We start from the raw sequence: 21075 nt of genomic DNA, 5'->3' as shown, positions 1-21075 counted from the left end.
TACCAGCCTTCTCTTTCCACACCATTAATGTTATTCAAGGGAAAGCAAAGAACGATACAGTTTAGCAACAGTGACGTTGCAACTCATTTCTACAGTTGAATGACCTGGAGCAACGTAATATAAACTAACAACCCGGTCCAAAAATAGAACTCATTACTTCTAACCATTGTGCCATGCGCCTTCTTATTTTAATATTCACATTTCTTGTAGTTTACAATTATGCATATATTTAATGATTGAAATATTGTTTTCAAATTTTGTCAACAAGTTCGGGTGAAGAGGTAAGTAGATTACATCGACCCTAGTGCTCAACCGATGCTCATTTTATCGATTCCGAAAGGATGAAAGTTAAAGTTGACCTCGGCAGAATTTTAACTCGGAACGTAAAGATGGACGAAATGCCGCTAATCATTTTTCCTGGCGTGATAGCGATTCTGCCAGTTAGCTGCCTTATTTAATGATTAAAATATTTGCATAGCTAAATTACATTCTCTTATAAAGTAAAAGATGAATATAATAAGACGAAGACAGATAATTTTATCAGGAAGTATGGAAAACAATTGCATATACATTTTGGCTTTTGAAACTTTTCAGTGAGTGGTATCTATTTTATGACTTGCGATTTGCCAGATTCTGATACAGTTAGTACTAAATCCGCAGGGCATGTTATAAAGAGGTTGTGAATTACAAGAAATATAAGTATTAAAATAAGGATTTATCTAGAAAATAACATTTAAAAATTAGTTTCTTATTTCACCAGGTCCCAGGTGTTCGTCAGTAACACTGATAAGGGAATGAAGATATACTATTCCCATTTGTTAGGTTTTCAACATTTTGACAAGTTAGAAACTAAGCTATCGATAATAGCGAAGGATTCTGGCTTTTAAACTTCTGAGAATGCGTTTGAGGTTCAAGTGTCTCCAAAATAAGGGAATCGATGAAGTCATCGCACTCGTAATTTTTCTGGTATTTTCTGCGAGTTTAATGTTGTTAATCTGTACGCTCAATATGACCCTTGGTCTTTTCGCAGTGTAGGTTGCACAGGTGCATAGTCTGAATATATATCCATGGAAAGATTTATAGAGTACACAAGGTGTGTTCTGTCTCGGATAAAACTATATAAAGTATCACTTGTCATATTAATTTTTCTACTTTCTAACTTCATCAAATTAGAAAGTAGTTCAAGAGCATGTTTTTGACACTATCCCTTATGATTACTGTTATTAGGTAATGTTATACAAGAATTTGTATTGCTGGGAATTGTTTTTCTTGCATCAACATCAGCTGAACATCTGATATTTTGCAAGGAGTAAATGAGTTCCTCTTTCAGATAATATAATGTTTTTAAACTAAAAACAAATCCGTCTTCATCGTAATCCGCAAACGCATTCAACTCTTAATTGGTGTTTTAAGGCAAAATATTTGTCTCTCAAAATGCTAGCATTGTCTTAACTTTAATCACAGAACCCTTTCATATTGAAGCATATTTTTTGAAGAAAGTACATTTCAACGAACAGATGAAGAATATGAAATTAAAAAAATTGAAATTGACACACCTTTTATCTGGACAAGATGGTGAGACATAGTTTGCAGACAAAACCGTATGATCCGTATTAGTATATAAAGTTTAATCTAATGAAGCAAAATAAAGCGGGTATTTCTTTACTTCTCGGATAATGTGATCCATTAGACTAAAACCAGTAAGACTAATGAATTTCTGAGCTGTTTTACATTGATATGATTCGTGCCACCTGTATTTGTTTGCATAGGTATTTATATGCTCTGAAGAAATAGGTTATACTTGGCCAATAATTCTATCAAACCAAGTAATTTGCATTACAAAAAGTGTCGCTATATCGAAATGAAAGCTTCCTTTCACCTAAAAATTAACTACTCCAGGGCAAAAGAGATTTGCAATGAACTGAATTTTAAAGAACTTTAAAGTGTTTTTTTTTTAATTTTGCACTTTTTGATGACACATTATTAGCGCGTTCATTTTCTATTTCTTTCTATTCTACTGGCCCTTTTTTATGCATAATGTACATGTAGAATTATAACGAAAGATTTTTTATTAGGCACTACATCATTTAATACTACTAAATATTGTTCAGAAAAACTGAAGTTTACCATATCTGGTCTGATAAAAAGGATGAAAGATAAAGTCGACCTCGAAGGAATGTAAACTCAGAACCTAGCAACGGCGAAATACCGTTATTCATTTCGTCCTGCTTGCTAACGATTCTGCCAACTCTTCGCCTTGAATAGGCTATAATAACTTCATTAATACACAATTCAGTTTTTCCTTTGAATTAATTATTGTAGAATGTCTCCTTGAGCTCGTTCTTAAAAAGCAAAATTCATGTAGAAGCTATTTTATTTACTTCACACCTCGATATCTTACTTACTCCACACCTTGTTAATAAAGAAGGGATATGTCTTAATATGTTCAATAGGAGAAACTAGCACTAATTAATAACATTATTCTTCGACAAAATAATAATCAATAATTATCTATAACACGCTCATGTAAACAATTATTATATCGCTTATTCATATCACTTTTACTAACTGTCATTTGACATATTCAATAGAGAAAAGATTTTATTTGACCTTGCACGACTGCTACATAAGCTTAGTACATGAACATGGGCCAATCAATATGCACATCGACGGATAGCATTCTCAGCCTCATTACTAATTTTAAAACAAACTGTTTTATAACAGTCAGAATAGAGATAATTCGTGAACTGTCTCCTTATATTATAGAGTCTTGAAAATCGAATGTGAAACCGGTCAAATGATTTCCTATATTTTAAAATTCAGTTAAATCTTAATTAATTCTAATAAATTTTGTGCATTTTCAGCTTCGATTCTTCTACTCCTCCACTTGTTTCGATTAACAACATTTTTCTATATGTGTATAACATTTTAACTCAGTTCCATATGACTTTAATAGTTGTAGGCGCGTAGGACGAACCCATCCCATCAGATAACAGGAGTGTATCGGATTTAAGACAATTCAAGATAATTGTCTGAGAAAGCTGTTGAAAATCACCTGGCAAGCATTTACACATTGCTGAAGAGTGCAGGTCAGGCAGGCAGGTCACCTAGTTCAAATGCCTGACACACGACTCCCCAAAACCTTTTACAGCGAACTGGGAGAAGGAAAGCGAACACAAGGTGGACAGAAAAAACGCTTCAAAGATACACACAAAGCCTTATTGACGTGCTTTCAGCCCCACCCCAACACCAGCGAAATGCAAGCACAGGACAGCCCCGCCTGACGTAGCTTTACTAACAGCGATGCTACTGTCTACGAACAGAACAGGATCGCAGGAGCAAAACGAAAATATGAGCTCCGCAAGTTCAGAGCCAAATACATGCAGTCCATGCGGCAGAGCCATCCGAGCAAGCATCGGACTGCTCAGCCACATCTCTTATTTGATGTCCTCGGTCATTGTTGACAATGATGGACAAACATTATACAGGCGCAGGCGTGGCTAGATGATAAGAAGTTTGATTCACAACAGTATGATTCATTCGGGGTTCAATCTCACTGCGTAGCACCTTGGAGAAGTTTCATCGGCTGGACCAAAGCCTTGTAGGGAGAGGGGGTGATTTGGTTGATGGAAACTGAAAGAAACCCCTGTGTATGTTTCTTTTTACGTTTGTCTGCCACCACCACTTGACAATTGGACTTGATTTGTGTATATCACCGTAACTTAGCAATTCCGCAAAAGTGACCGATAAAATACATATCAAGTTTAAAACAATAAAGTACTTGGGTCGATCTATTTGACTAAAATTTCTTCAAGGCGGTACCGCTGGATGGTCACAGTCAAATAACTGAAACAATTGAAAGATAAAAGGTATAAAAGATGAGCATCCGACTAAAATGGAGTAAGTCTAACGATTTATCATTACCATTGGATTTGATTATTATCAATTGTTTCAAATAACGTGTATTGGATCTCGTAATATTCCCGACATTCAATCAATCTTAAACATCCAGAGGTTCACAAGAATTAAAGATAGTAAATACTATATTATACTATCGGCACTTATAGTACCAAAGCAAGTGCGGAATCACTAAATCGGAAGTGATTGGTCTAACACATATAACACGGGGATTTTGTCAATTCGGAACCTGTGGCCTATACTACACTTGCTACTTGATTAATCCGGTTTTGGACGAGATGCTGATATTAAATTTTAAATCTGTGGGCGCTTATTCATGATATTAGTGGTAATCTCTGAAACATGGACTTGAATTTATGCCAAAGCGAAACAAATATCTTTAGGTTCGCTCAGCGATTGATTCATCATTATAATAGCTTTGTTATTTCCTCCGTGACTAAAAGACCTATTCACTTTGCAAGCAGGCACGACCATGATTGTTTCACTCAGACAGTTGTGGACAAAATAAATGAAAGAAAATTGTGTCTTGTAGCTGTTTACTTGAATACAACCTCCTTTGATCTTTGTCTCAGTAACTTAATGACTAGATCGTACAAAATTCTCTTGTGGTTTTATTGAACAACGGTTATTATTACCTGTTTTGTATTAAGAACTATTTTCCAAGCGACAGAATCTGATATCACAACAACAACCACCACTACTACTATAACAACAACAACAACAATAGTAATAATAATCACCGTTACATGCTCATATATATAACAAAATATATTCAGAACTGTTAAAAACGCACAGGGAGATGAAAGAAAATTATATAAAAACGAGAGTAGATATAAAAAAATCTTGCACAATACATTAAAACATATTAATAATCTTTTTAAATTCTGCAAAATAATTAAATGAATATATTATACACAGATGTAAACTAAAAGAGATATTGATAAAGCACAAAACAGAAAAATAATCCATCCATCGAATACTGTTACGAAGTCTCAACCTCTTCTTGGCTGCTGCTCAATGTATTGCCAACTGGAGTGCTTAAAAACGCTCTGAAGCGTATTTTACGTTAGAGAAGACTAAGAGCATCGTTCCTTCTTTAGGAACATCTACTTTAATATATGATTGATATTGAGTTTGATCTTCTGTCTCGTAAAACCCAGCCTATATCTTTTTACTCATCATAGTTAAATTTCAGAATGCCGCATTTGTTTTCACAGTCACGTTGCTTGTTCGCAGAACAAGGAGCTACAATAAATTGTTGGCCTCACTCCCATTACTACCACCTCATCGTCCTTTGGTGATGGGCTTCAAACGGAATATGAACAAAAGGGGCGGGGCAAATAAATTGTTCACAAGAGTAGATAAATGAAAAATAAGAGCAATCGGCTCTTAATACCACTCATATTACAGTTTAGTTTTTCTGAGTCATCCACAATCGGATTGCATTCCATTCTGTAACTACAAAGATAAACAACAGCACTCAGAGAGCGCAAACATCCACCAGGGCAACACCAACGTCCGCGTTGTTCTATTGTGCACAAGGGGTTAAATATAAAGGTTATACATTACAAAGACAATACAGAACATAAAAACGGGGGAAAAGAAATACAAAAAGAAATCGAGCAAGGAAGAAAAAGTAAAAAGAAACGAAGGAAATTATGAAAATGATAAAATGAGGCGCAATGCCCACTCGACCCCCGAAGTCGAGTGTTTAAATTTAGACATTATTTTGGACTGTTTTTCCTTTTTTTTTAAAATAAAAAGTTCACATCTTCATCATTTGTTTATATTGTTCATATCATCTGTTATATTTTTCTCTAAAATTTCTCAACTATTCATATAACACCACGGGCGGCATGGTATCGTACAAGGCCGGCCCGTCAATCATAGTCACCAGTTCTCCATGTGAATTCATGAATATTTCGTATCTTTCTTCATTCAATAGAACATACATTTCCTTCTCCATGAATTTATCTCTGGGCAGCTTTACTCTTACAAATCCCTTTCACTTGAATATTCTCGTAGTAGACTAAGAATGTCTTATGTTTAAATTCTTTCGCTCTTGGTTCTGTCTCCACTGTATGTGTATGCTCGAGTTTAGGCGGTTCCCTACATTTTGGGGGCATCCTCTCAGTTTCTGCTGCTGGTCCTTGTGAGTGCTCTCTTGATTTCGCCTTCTTTTTTTTGAGACTGACAAACCCATCACTCCACTTTGCCGCTTTCGTTCTGTCTTCCTTCCTCTTTCCTTCTTCTGTGTCTCTGACACACTTTGCATCGCTTTTGCCATCTCCGTCTTTCTTTCCTTCGATTTGTAATCCAATCTCCACTTCTTGGTCCCTTTCCACAGCCTTCCCACTCCGAGGATGCTCATGCCCGGGTCACCACGTCCCCACACGGCCTCCTACCCCACACTCGCAACAATCGGGCCGATGACCCTCAACAACCGCCTCGAGGGAATCCCCTCCAGCAATCTCCACCTGCCAGGGGATCCATTCCACGTCCTCGAAAGTGACAAAAAGCCACATCCGGATGCTTGGTCCACACCACGGTCCTAACTCGGGACTACCCCGGTGACAGCCTGAACATCTGCCACCAACCACCCCGTCTCCACCTCTGGCAGCACCCCTCCCACTCGAAACCGAACACCGCGCCCGTCCTCACACGTGAGCAGCAGCGCCACCCCGTCGGAGCGCAGAACAGTGGCGTAACACGAGGTAACCCCCTCCCCGGCGGCAAATCCCACCTCTACAGCGCCATACCCCTCCTCGGCCTACGAATGCTACCCCCTCATTAGGGGTCCCAAGCACTCCCTCACACAACCCCGACAGGCCTCCATCCCACCGGCGGTGACCGCCCGTGTGCGGCACACCACTGCCCCACCGCTCCCGCCGCCGGCAGTCTCCTCCGGAGGGTCCAGCCCCACTGCGTCTCCCTCTCCTTTCACCAACTGCCCACTTCTCATGACATCGTCCACATAAACTCCCATCCGCCGCGCCCCCACCGTAGCAGCTCCCCACAACGAAAAGTCAACCCTTCACCCCCACAACGGGGAGAAAAACAGCAAAAAATTCGCAATAGCCAAAAAGAAAAACCACGCACGAGTCGCCCCAACAACATCCAACAGAAACAAAAATAACTTCAACAACGGATAGTCCCAGAGAGACAACTCTCAACAACCAAACCGCGGTCAAAAATGACGAACTCAGACAAACAAGTTGTTACTCTGAGACACTAACGTCCTATTTTCTGTATTATGAGTATATTGACTCTACGAAGAAGGGACAATGCAAGGACAGACAATACAACACAGTGGGGTACATAAAACATATAACGAATGAAATTATGAATGTATCACATATTAACATTACAGTTCATTATTCTTTATTTGCATCGTTTTTTTTTATTTTTGTTTTGTTTTAAAAGTCATTATTTTGAAATTTTAAATATTTCACTAACTTTCCTGCTACATATTGTATTATATCCTCAAATGCCACCACTGGCGGCATATCGTCGTATCGAACTTATATCGACGATATTTCAATTTTTTCACCAAATAGTTCCTTTAACCTTTCACATCTCTCTCTCTCTCTCTCTCTCTCTCTCTCTCTCTCTCTCTCTCTCTCTCTCTCTCTCTCTCTCACACACACACACTCTCTCTCTCTCTCTCTCTCTCTCTCTCTCTCTCTCACAAGCAAGACCACTCTGTCGTCCTCGGTACACTTTCTCCCTGCTAACTTGACTCTAATTACATTTTTCATTTTTGTAATCTTTCTCTAGATCTCTAGACTCTTTTTCTAGTTTATCATCGTTCGAATGTGTTTTCCTTTTGGCACCAACTCTCGTTTTCCGTCGTTATTCTTTCCTGATGTTCCTGGTATTAGTGTCTCATCCTCTTCTGTATCTCTCTTACTCTTTGTTGTTGCTATCTCTTTTCTCTCTTCCTTTATTTTCTGCACACTTCTTTCCTCCTCCGTAATTCGCCCCTTTGGTATCTCTGGTCGTTCGCATTGATTCTCCTCTATATTTTCTTTTCTCTTTTTCTGTGGAATTCTGGGTGGTGAATTAACGTTTTCTCCTCTTTTCTTCTTTCTTTTTTCCAACAGTATATTTTTCTCCTACATTTTCTATCATTTCCCTTACTTGCATTTGTACCTCCGCTCTTTGTTCCGCTTCCTCTTCTTGCTTCTCTTGTTCTACTTCCTTTTCTTGTTTCTGGGGACACCTTGCTTTCATGTGTCCCCTTACTCCACAAAGAAAATATACCGTCGGTCTTCCTTCCACCACTATCCTCAGCCTTGATTCGTCCGGCAGTTCCTCCGCAATCTTGCGGAGGTCTAGCAAGCATATATGGACCAGCAACTCCAGTCCATACCCCCAGCAGTTCACCTCCGTAGTTCTTGATATTTTCATTATCTTCGTGTCTTCCCTTTATACTTCCTATATCTCTCCCTTTCCAAAATAACTTCTTATATTAAACACTACTATTTCCTTCTAACTCTCTCATATCGTCTCTGATGATGGGATATCCCTTATATCCCTGAAACAGCTGTAAGACTACCTTTGTCTTTATAAATATCCTAGAAATTTCATATTGCCTTGGCTTTGTTGTCTCATTTTATTTAACATATATTCTTTTATTCGTTTATTTGTTTCAGTCATTTGACTGCAGCCGTGCTGGAACACCACCTTTAGTCGAACAAATTGACCCCAGGACTTATTCTTTGTAAGCCTAAAACTTATTCTATTGGTTCCTTCTGCCGAACTGCTAGGTTACGGGGACGTAAACCCACCAACATTGGTTGTCAAGCGATGGCAGGGGGACACACAGACAGAGACACAAACATACATCTCTCTCTCTCTCTCTCTCTCTCTCTCTCTATATATATATATATATATATATATATATATATATATATATATATATATATATATATATATATATATATACGACGGGCTTCTTTCAGCTTCCATCTACCAAATCCACTGACAAGGGTTTGGTCGGCCCGAGGCTACAGTAGAAGACTGAACCCGGAACCTTGTGTTTAAGAAGCAACCTACTTACCGCACAGCCACTCTTACGCCTATATATATATATATATATATATATATGTGTGTGTGTGTGTGTGTGTGTGTGTGTGTGTGTGTGTGTGTGTGTGTGTGTATGTATGTATATATGTCTGTGCATATATGTGTATCTCTATATCAGTATCTTTATCAATATATCTTTCTATCTATCCATCTATCTTTCTATGTGCGTGTTTTTTGTGTGTGCGTGTGTATATATGTGCGCACGCGCACGTGTGTGTATATATATGTGTTTGTGTGCGCGCGTGTGTGTGTGTATGTGTGTGTGTGTTGCGCGTAGCACATTCCTAGCGATCTAATCTGAAGCACAGACAGCTCAATAAATATTTAACAACTTCAGGATATTCAGAACTGCGATATTAGTTTACATACTTAATCTGTTTACATTTCGAAATGAAATATTTTCATAATAAATATTGAAGAACGTTAAACACTCGGAAGTATCATAACAAACAATCATAAAGGAAAATACCTATATAGAAATAGGACAAGAGCTCTTTCTGCAAACAGCTTGCAACTTTTAGTATAAATTCAATATATTAACATAAATTAAAAGTTTATTACAAATAACAAGATACCTGACCAAAGGGAGTGACTGAGTTTATAAGTACAGGACGCACCTAGTTTGTTTCCTCTTTTGCTACGAGCAAAGCCAAACCTTCTACATTGTAAGTTTTTTTCGATTTTTAGTGAACCACAATGTCTCTCAAATGTTGTTAGCTGAATTTGGATTTATGTTTGGGAGTTTGTAAAAGTTAGTATCTTTTGTGTACAATTACGTGTCATCTTCTCCTCAATACGCAAAGTATTTCTCTTGTTCTTTAAATCATTCAGGCATTCCATTACGCTCCTCTTACTAAGCCCTGTTCTGATTCTCCCAGGAGATGGTGGTCTTTTCACATGAAAAACTTTTAGACTCTTATGTTTCTTCAGTCAGTTTTCATTCTATTTTACCTATTTTTACTTTTCCTTTCTGTGTTAGTTTCCCACCATTTCCCAGCGTACTTTTTCTCCCAATCGCCGCAAGATGACGAGGTGTAACTGCTTCTCGGACAGGGGCTTATAATGAAAGAGAAGATACCCTTGCAATTTTCACAGATTAATCAAACTTTCATAGCCATACAAACCCCATCGGACATGTTATGGGTAACATCCGCATGCTCCATTAGCCTGCACTGTGCCGTGATACCAAAGATCAGTGTCACTAGCTCTATCTCTGATGATGACTTTTGCGTTTCTTTTTGTCATACACATTGGGACATGTAACCCATGAAATGCACTTTCTTTTCACCTCATCTTCAATCAGTTTTAAGCAAATAGCACACGCTTCCACATGTCATTCTTCAATGAAAAGAGCACTTTTCGTTTCACACATTGGCCAGGTTTATCTCTCACTTTGTTTTCGGAGGTTTACAGGAAAGCAACGCACCGCTTTTAAAACAAATGTAAGACATCTCCCTATTCGTCCTTTCCTGGATAAATTCTCTACGGAAAGTAACATATTTTCGATACACTTCATCTGTATCTGACTTTTCGTCTTGTGCTTACCGTATCAAGGAGTTCTTTGTGGCATCGTAGCAAAAACATAGAATGTTGTTGAGGTGGTGGCAGCAGTAGAGATGTTGTTGATGTTATTTATGCTCGTTATAGTTATTTCGACGATATTATTCTTGTCTGTGTTCTATTTTGCAATTGAAAGCTCTATCTGTTCAAATGTTTACATGCTCTGTTTTTTTATCTATTTTCCAGTTTGAATATAATTTGGAGGCGTGTTTGTTTACATTATTGAATGCAACTCCTACTACCATTGTATCGAGCATCTCTTTCTTTCTGTTATTTTTGAAGCTGTTTTGAACAGCAAACAACAACAGTACAAATGACAATTAATTTGTGAAAAAAATATATACGTAGGTTAAAATGTCAATAGGCAGACCTTTCTATTACGGCAGGTTATATAAAATATATAAAACGATCCAATTATTAAAATGGGAAAGAAAAACAAAATTTTCTCCAATAAGATAGCACATTTAAAACATTACTTTTCCCAGCAGTTGTGCTATAGACGACAGTTGGTTTGAAGTTACAATAATACTAATAATAATAATAATAATAATAATAATAATAATAATAATAATAATAATAATAATAATAATAATCCCTTCTACAATTGGAACATGGCCCGAAATTTCGGGGAGCGGGATAGTCTAATTACATCGACCCCAGTACTTGACTGCTTCTTATTTTATCGACTCTGAAAGGATAGCAGGCAAAGTCGATCTCAGCGGAATTTGAACTCAGAACTTAAAGACGGATGAACTGCTGTTATTACCTTCACACAACTTCAAACTACAGACAGAATTCAGTAATCTGGCCTTGCAGTATTGTTTCTTCCGAAGTCTGACATGAGCATCTTCAGTGTTGGCAAATTAAAATTCCATTCGTATATCATTTGAGAAATTCTTCATTAGCCTTTGATATTCTGTTTGTGTAGATATGATCATTTGTTTATCGTTCTGGCCTGTCTGAAGCGCGCCCTTCATCGCTTCCACAATCTGTACAATATATTCTTTGACACTTCTTTGATCTAAAGGCAGAATGTCATGGAATCTAGAAGTTTATAAGTCTACTAAATTTTCCTCTCACTTCTTCTTTTGTACAATATCAACTCCGTTTAAGGTGGCGAGCTGGAAGAATCTCTAGCACGCCGGTCAAAATGCTCAGATGAATTCCGTCCGACTTTACAGTCTGAGCTGAAATTCTGTCGAAGTCGACTTTGCCTTTCATCCTTTTGGGGTTGATAAAATAAGTACCAGTTGAGCATTAGGGTTAATATAACCCCTCCCAAGGTATTGCTGGCCTTGGATAGATTTTGAAGCCAATATTAAGTCAGATTCAGTGAGAATGTTTATTCTTCTCATTTAGCCGAAACTCAATCATGATCAAGTAGATCAACAATTACAGTTTTTCGTTCTTTAACTTTGATCATTCAGTTTTTCCAGACAGTTCATCTTATACAATATTATTAAATATACCTCATTCTTTTTTTCAGAATAATTTAGGTGCTACTTCTAACAGCACAGCTTACAACGTAAAGGTGTCTTCATTAGCTCTTCATATGAATGATTTTTTAGTATTTAGGAAAACGCTTGTTTTTATCCAGTTTTAATGAAATAAATGCAACAAACGTTTCCCCTTGTCTCTTATATTTTACATATTAAAAAAAAGAAATTTTTCAGTATTTAATATACGTTTGTATAACATTCCTTTTCTTTATTATTTCAGGTGTGCCTCAATAAAAAGAATTTAACGGAATAATTTAAAACTTGCAAGAATATATTTCAGTAATTACACATCTGGGAACTTTAATTCAATTATATTATTTATGGAAAACTTGAACTGAAGGAACTCTACAAATATCAAGAGTAAATTGATATTTGCCTCAAGAGGACACATCTCTACTATTGAACCAAATACTTAACACGTCAGCTTTTTCTGGAAATAGGTTTTTCCATATTACAACTCCCAAAATATTTACCATTTTCTGCCATCAAAAGAAAACAATATGCCAAATACACATAAAAACGTAAAACAAAATCATAAACAAAATAAGTTTATAAGTCAATGAAATTGATTACATACTTAAGCCATAAAAAATATAACGGTATACATTTCTATTACTTCCTATTTTTCACACTTAATAAGAAGACTCTTTCTTTTCTTCAATCGATTTTAATTAAAGCTTTAAAGTACACTTAGCCAAAGTTCCAAATTTTTTATATCCCTTATTTTCCGTTAGAAGTGAAAAGAGGAATAATAATTTAGGTTTCACAATTCTGGTTGAACTGATTTTAGAAAAATACAAATATATTTATACACGCGCACAATCAAGATCTATATAGAAAGAAAAGAAAGGAAAATTGCAGTAATTATATTCTTTAAATTAACCGTTATTGTCTGTGGAAGAATGCTCGGACACAACGTTACTATAGCCGATCAATAAAAGAGAACTATAAAGCAAACTATTTCATACAGAATCAATTTAAAAACAGTCACGCTTCTAAAAAAAAAAGAGAGACCACATAAAACAGGGTATGAGGAATACAAAAAAGAATATTTGCTTCTCTATACATCCATTTATATTTGTTATTTATGATTAAACGAAAAATATATAGGAGATTGTTCAGTTGATGTACAACTTAATATATCAACAACAAACAGTTACTGTTCAGATATACCTTAATATTGACTAGCATTTTACGCACATCCATCAAATACACAAATCAGAAAAAATAGTCTATTAATTGAAATTTTTAAAACTTTATATTTGAAGTGGGCGGACACGGTAAAGTGATAAACTGGTAAATTACCTGAGAACCAAGTCCACCACATATTTGTTTCGATTCCCGGTTGTAATTATAACTTTTGAATACATTACGAACGTGAAGTGCATTTTTATCCCACATAATCTTACTTCTCTCTGCTATATGTCATAGACATTTGCGCCTGTGTAAAGAATGCATTGGTTAATATGACGGAGCTTCCATGAATGGTATTACAACTTATTCTTTCATCAATTTTTGTATCAAACTATTTAAACTATCCTAATTTTTATAGCAATCAGCTGTGTTGACATTAAAAATCAATCGATTTAACATTCTGGCCAGTGAATATAACACGCAGCCATATTGCATTTAATTCTATCTATTACTTAACTTTCAAATCGCGATATACTTCGTGATTTTTCATCTTAAATCCTTGAAGTAATTTAATTTTATCAAAATACCTTTGGAACCCATTGGATGTGAAATCATCCCATTTTTAAACTCTACAAATATAATTCTTCTTTTCTATGTGAGACCCCATTTTATTAATGATATGCTCTTTTATGCACTAGAACCCCAAAGCGACAGAATGTAGATATTTCATATTCTCGATGTTTTGAGACCTGAACTTATGGTTCCGAAAATTCGCCAAATGAAGTTCAATTACATGCATGTGACAATCTATACAGCATCAGCAACAGAAAGAACAGCAGCAAAAACAACAAAACAACAATCCCTTATAATACCAAGTCGCTATATTGTCTCTGAAATTAAACCAAATAAAAGGACCGAAATCGTTATTTTGTTCTGAATCTAAACTATGTGTAAAAGAAATGAACAACAAACAAATAGTATCTCCCTTTGTGGGAGAAGCACAACTGTTTCATGTGTCTTAAATGAAGTTTACTGATAATGAATGTTCGAATTTACAGCAATTTCAATATTATTAAATCAATAAATACTTCCAATTTAATTAACGTATTGATATGGCATTATTATCAATGTTCCACGATGAATACAAGGACAGACAATCTTACTTAAATAACAGTTTATATTATTTATGCCATACTAAGCATTTGCTTTGCCACAATCAGGATGTAAAAAATAATAGTAAAACAACTTTGTGGAAGAAAGAATATTAAAACAAAATCTTCAGTTTTCAAAAGGTTAATTCATTTTTACAAACATCAAGTAACCATTCTATCTCAGACATTTCATTTTCAACAATTGATGTAGACTGGAATATTGAAACATCTTGATTCTCTGTTCTACTGCATGTTGGCTAATATTGGATTATCTAAGCTCTGAAGCTAAGATATATTTTAAACAGTAAATAACGTTGTCAGGGCTGACTGTTTATCTATCTCTTTTTTCTCTTTGTTTCTCTTCCTCCCTCTCCCTCTCTTCTCCTCCTCCGGATTCGATTTATATGCATGTATGTATAAGCATATAACGGGGAAAGAGGCTGAGATAATCATTCATTAATTAAGTGAGGAGTATTATTGCAGTGGATTCCAAGAACATGAACTGAGTTATTCAATACTATAATATGAAACGAAATCATTGAGAAGCTTAAATTAAATAACATATTTGCTGAAAAATGGTATATATTACCGATCCTGTTTAAACATGAGAATAATTTATGTAAATATTAATTAGAACAAATAATAAAAAATAATAAGTTATCAATTGTTTTAATCCAATATATGTCGATTAAAGAATTGCTATCCCTTAATTGTTACTGGCATTTGCGAAATAACGTATTTGCCAGTAAATACTGCTTAGCTCCGATTTTATCGGGGAATGAGCTCACTTATTGAAGACCCTGAGATACCTTTAGTCGGCATGAATAACCACAAGTGTCGTTCGTATTCAAGCACCAACAATGAAGATATCAAGGCCAATTCTCACAGCATTACCAGCATCCGTCGATACGGAACGGTTGGTAAGCGCTTGGCTATTCGGCGCGAGCTTTATCAGAAGAGACGCCGTATGGGTGATATCTCCTTGTTGTTGGCTACCTTCGGAACCGTCCTCATGATGATTGAACTCGAGTTGTGCCTTTTTTCCGTCATTGATAAAGCTTCAGCAATGTCGTTCTTTGTCAAGGTCGGCATTTCAATCTCCACAGTTAGCCTTTTAGTGGTGCTGGCTCTTTACCATCGGGTTGACATTCAATTATTTACCATAGACAATTGTGTTGATGATTGGTGTCTCGCTATCGATAGGACTCGTGTGCTGAAAATTGGAATAGAAATGTTAATATGTAGTGTGCACCCGATTCCTGGCACTTATACGAGCAGCAACCGCCAAGGAAACGCTGCACCTCAATCTTCTTTAGCATCGTCCACAATATCCTCAGGGGCTCTAAACTCATCTGCTCTATCTTTCGAGATTCCTTCGTATGATGTATTCCTAGCTCTACCCATGTTCTTGAGGGTGTACCTTTTGTGTCGAAGTGTTATGCTGCATAGCAGACTTTACGAAGATGCTTCTTCCCAGAGTCTTGGTGCACTTAATCGAATCCACTTCAATTTTGCCTTCATTTTTAAATCTTTTATGTCTCTACATGCTGAGCATGTACTTATTATGATAACTATTATAGCATTCCTCATTAGCAGTTGGTGTTTGCGTCTTTGTGAAATCCAATTTCGTCCGACAGAAGCTACAATGTTGAATTCAATGTGGCTTATTGCTGTCACATTTCTATCGGTCGGTTATGGAGATATAGTACCCGTATCATATTGCGGTCGGGGTATAGCTGTCATTACAGGAATCATAGGTGCTGGCTGCACCGCTTTAGTGGTAGCCGTCTTAGCGCGGAAACTAGAATTAACACGAGCCGAGAAATATGTGCATGATTTCGTCATAGATGCAGATCTGAACAAACGAATCAAACACGAAGCGGCTAATGTGCTAAGAGCTGGTTGGTTAATTTACAAGGCCAATAAAAACAACGCTTCAAAGCGTGCCATCAACGAACACCAACGTAAGATGTTACGCGCCATCTACCACATTCGTGAGCGGAAAGCACAACAACGAAGATTGCTGGATAGTACAGTAACGCTTGTTGAAGTAAACAAAGGCCAGTCAGATATGTCTCTTAATATAGACCAATTACGTAATAAACAACAAGCTATGGAAGAACAAATTCTGAACATTAAATGTGCCGTCGGAGGAATACACGAGAAGTTAGATGGACTATATTATATCTTGAATAAACCAACATTATGAGACCAAAAATGGAAGGGATGTGCGAAGAAAAAAGGAAAACAAAAACGAGGCTGTGTTAACTTTGCTTATATATATATATATATATATATATATATATATATGGATATGGATCCTAAAAACAATATTCTATTTATATTCATAGTTTTTATTAAAATAAATCTCAAAGAAAGGAAAACAGAATTTCCTCAGCAATAGGTTCAAAACTCAGATTATAAATTCGTGATGGGACTGAAGTACGAAAGATTTCACATATGAATGGAATAGAATATGTAAAAGAAAAAAAAAAGAAGAATGAATATTAATCTGAAAGAAATGAAGTATAATAATGAAGTTTGAATCATGAATTTAACTGTTTACTACTGAGTTGCAGATACTATCTACTGTTTATCTTTTATGTAGCGATCGTAAGCGGTCAGCATGTGTTGAATGCAATATAGACATAAGGTTTCATAATTGCTATGTTATAAAAACAGAAGAATGGGTGTAAAAATGCTTTTTTTAATTTGGATATTGTTTAAGCACAACTATTGCCTTTTAATATATGTTTAACTCCATAGTACATACATTCTACGTATGTGAGTATATACATAATTAAATATCTATAGAGATGTTTATATATATGCGCGTGCGTGTGTTTATGTGAGTGTGTGTGTATGTGTGTGAACGATTATATATACACAATCCTTCTATGTATATTAATGTGTGTATATATGAATACATACATATATATGTGCTCATGTGTGCGTGCGTATGCGTGTATGTGTAATTATATATACATATATCTATCTATGTATATCAATATGTATGTGTATATATGTGTGTACATTTATATATACATATATATATGTTTTTATTTATATATAAAACAAAAACATTAACCGAATAAAGGACTCAATAAACGAAGTCGAGTTTAACATTTATTTTCTTTTTAGTTGACAAATTATTCGTATAGTCAGCAAAGTAAGGCCTTCGAACTCTGGTAAAAGTACACATGTGTTTCCTACATTATTATGTTCAGATAAAAGTTATTGCAATGAGTGAAGTAGAAATATTCTTTTCTACTCTAAGCACAAGGCCCGAAATTTTGGGGGATGGGGGTCAGTCGATTAAATCGGCCCCAGTACTTAATTTATCGATCCAGAAAGGATGAAAGGCGAAGTCGACATTTTGTGTGTATAAGGAAAGCTTACAATACATAGGCTTGCAGAAATGATTAAAGGTTTAAAAATTATGAATCAAAACAACTCATTTTCATTAGTAGTTGATAACATTATGGAAAACCGAGGAACACTGCTATTACAAAATTAATATTGAGCTAATTTAGTATTATAGCTAAATCGATTCTACTCTAATTGTACCTATAAGGCCCACAATTTATTGCAGTTTTAAGATGATTTTAAATATGAACTTCAAAATTGGTATTTAAATTACTATTTTATTTTATATAAAGATAAATTATATATGTAATTAATATCTAAAACTAAAGATTAAATTGATATCAGTAGGTATTCTCAGCCTATATTTAATGACGTTTTGTATCATATCATTAGAATTCGTTAATTATACTCACTAGTAATGCCATAAATTTCGATTACACAAAGGAACATAACCGTTAATTAACTTAACTTAAGATTAAATTACAGATACTGTTGTTAACTTCGTAAAAGAGGTGAATTTTCAATTTAATAAAAATAGTTTAAATATTTAAGAAATATAACTATATATTGGTTTAAAATTCTGGCACAGGGCAAGCAATTTTGGGGGAGGGGATAGTCTATTACATCGATCAAAATGCTCAGATGGTACTTCTTTTAACATCCCCCAAAAGGATGTAAGGCAAATTCGACCCCGGCGATATTCGAACACAGAACGTAAACGCAGACGAAATGCCAACTGAACATTTTGCTCGGCAATCTATCGATTTTACCAGCTTACCGCCCTCAATAGAACTCTATATTCTTCAGGGAATATGCTCAAACCATGCTTTCTAGTGTTACATGTTTTCACCTTTTCAGCTAAACATATTTGTTACCAACGAAAATTTCCATACTGAAATTTAGGAATTGTGTTTCATTATTTCCTTAATCTTTCGAATAATTCTCATCACATATATATTACACATTCCTATTCACGCTTACAATTCTAACCCAATTGTTTCCTCATATATTGTCATACATTTCGTTTCTCCTATTAATCATTTATTGAACCCCAATTTAGGCTTCCGTAAATATTGAAATATGATAATAACATTTTTTTATTGATTCTACTGCAGCGGTGACAAAAGTTTTCCCTTCAATCAGTACTGTATACTTAGTAAGTGTATGCATAACAAGCATAATTTTTTCAGCAAAGCCTGAAATGTCTAATCAAGAGGAACTTCGAAGTAAGTGTCACTTTACTTGTGTGTGTGTGTGTGTGTGTGTGTGTGTGTGTGTGTGTGTGTGTGTGTGTGTGTGTGTTTATTATCATTATTATTATTCAGGTCACTGCCTGGAATCGAATTCGGAATCTTGGGGTTAGTAGCCCGCGCTCTTAACCACTACGCTATATGCCTGTAGGCACTTATTCTATCAGCCTGTTTTGCCGAGCCGCTAAGCTTCGGGGAATAAATACACCAACGCCGGTTGTCAAGTGGTGGTGGTGGGACAAACACAGACACAATCACGCACACGTACATATATCACACACATAGATACACACACAGAGACATATACGACAGGCTTCTTTCAGCTTCCGTCTGCCAAATCCACTCACAAGGGTTTGATTGGCCGAAGGCTACAGTAGAAGACACTGTCAAAGGTGTCATGCAGTGGGACTGAACCCGGAACCATGTGGATGGGAAGCAAGTTTCTTACGACACAGCCACGCCTGCGCCTATATGTAACATCATTAACAGGAAAATGGTAATTATGTAAACTGGTAAACGCGTTGTAAGAAATCAAGCAACTGATACTACAGGCGCATAGCATATAGTAATAAAACAGAAGTGCTGTGGTAAATGAGATGCAGGGAACTACTGACAGAACGAACGATATATACGAAACCGAGCAGGCATCATATTAAAGTACTTGAAAATAAAAATATATGTAAAGAATTTAATCCGAGCAGAAGAAATTACTTGAAAATAACAAAGAAATATTCTAAGCATTTGAACACCACAATGTTTCCGTCTTGTATTAGTTAACTTTTTGTTTATTTTTTTATCTTGTTTCATGCTGATCTTTCTCAAAGAAGTTGCGTAATCCATCTTCAACGTTTCTAGACTTTCACAAATCATCTTCAGAGTATATAGTATTATTGGTAAGTATATATTCCTATTTTCATGGTAGAGGAAAGCGACGATGACGTTCAAATTCGTTTGTCCTTAACGCCGGAGTATAAAATTTTGTCAGATTTATACATTTGTCTTTCTATTTTCTTTCATTCTCTTTCTGTTTCTTTCTTTCTCCTTTTCATTCTTTCTTTCTCTTTCTTTCTTTCTTTCTTTCTTTCTTTCTTTCTTTCTTTCTTTCTTTCTTTCTTTCTTTCTCATCCTGTATGTGTGTACGTGTAATCCTATCACTTACATCCCTAAAATCGCTGGCGTTGTGTTAAAAATTTTAAGACAACGCCAGCTACAACAGCAGCAGCAGCAACAACAACGATAATAATGAGGAACATTCTCCCTTTATTTGGCGTGTCGGATGAGGGCGAAATTACAAAATCAAGTTATAGGTAGCGTGGGGTGTAGTAGTAGTAGTAGTAGTAGTAGTAGTAGTAGTAGTAGTAGTAGTAGTAGTAGTAGTAGTAGCAGCAGTAGTAGCAGCAGCAGCAGCAGCAGCAGTAGTAGTAGTAGTAGTAGTAGTAGTAGTAGTAGTAGTAGTGGTAGTAGTAGCAGCAGCAGTAGCTGGAGTGGTAGTAGTTGTTGTTATTATTGTAGCATTAGTAACATGCTATACAGAGACAGGCATATCCAGAGTAATATGTAAACTTTCTATAAATTCAAGCAGTATAACTTTAGTAGCAAGAGAAAATATTGTATTTGGATGTATATAAAAAAAAACAGTTGCCACCAAAAATGTATTTTATATAACTACTTAGTGAAACTACATTATACACACCTGTTCATGCAATCTGTCTTATAAAAAACAATACGCACAACGTACAGAAAGGCATTATTTCGAGTGCTAGAATTGAAGGCCTGTTACGTTGTTTCCATGGTGCATAAGTGACTGAGATCACAAAATTACTGCATCACAGGACTCTGGTATATCGCAGTGTTAATCTCTACGAAATGAAGTGTTTTGCTCAAAGCACCAATCATCTCGGTCTGCAAATCGAAACCACAATCTTGGGATCGTGAGCGCAACATCCTAGCCACTACAATATTTACGAATGAAAAGATTGTAAATACTCACGAATATACGACATAAAATACCGAATGGCTATAGTGCATATTTTTGAAAGATTTAATAACAGTATGTTATCGAAAGACTTAATTATGTATTAGAGTGACCCAGCTGGGAGAAACGTTGTA

General features: G+C 35.8%; 1 protein-coding gene across 6 annotated transcripts in view; it reads left to right on the top strand.

The window, feature by feature from the left end:
- Nucleotides 1–17462, top strand: part of LOC106869499 (small conductance calcium-activated potassium channel protein 2) — a 111897-nt gene extending 94435 nt beyond the window's left edge. For 4 of the 6 annotated variants that reach the window (XM_014915266.3, XM_014915264.3, XM_014915265.3 and 1 more), the window contains one exon: nucleotides 12286–17462. In XM_014915266.3, coding sequence (XP_014770752.1) covers nucleotides 15129–16559 — 1431 coding nt within the window. In that variant the 5' untranslated portion in view covers nucleotides 12286–15128 and the 3' untranslated portion in view covers nucleotides 16560–17462. Of the gene's footprint in view, nucleotides 1–8573; nucleotides 8642–12285 lie in introns of all 6 variants that reach the window. The other 2 variants (XM_052966195.2, XM_052966194.2) reach the window with 1 other exon arrangement.
- Nucleotides 17463–21075: the final 3613 nt, after the last annotated feature.

Source organism: Octopus bimaculoides, chromosome 3 (genome assembly GCF_046866305.1).
Source record: "Octopus bimaculoides isolate indiv1 chromosome 3, ASM4686630v1, whole genome shotgun sequence".
NCBI classification, from domain to species: Eukaryota; Metazoa; Mollusca; class Cephalopoda; order Octopoda; family Octopodidae; genus Octopus; species Octopus bimaculoides.
This window is presented reverse-complemented; position numbering and strand designations above follow the sequence as displayed.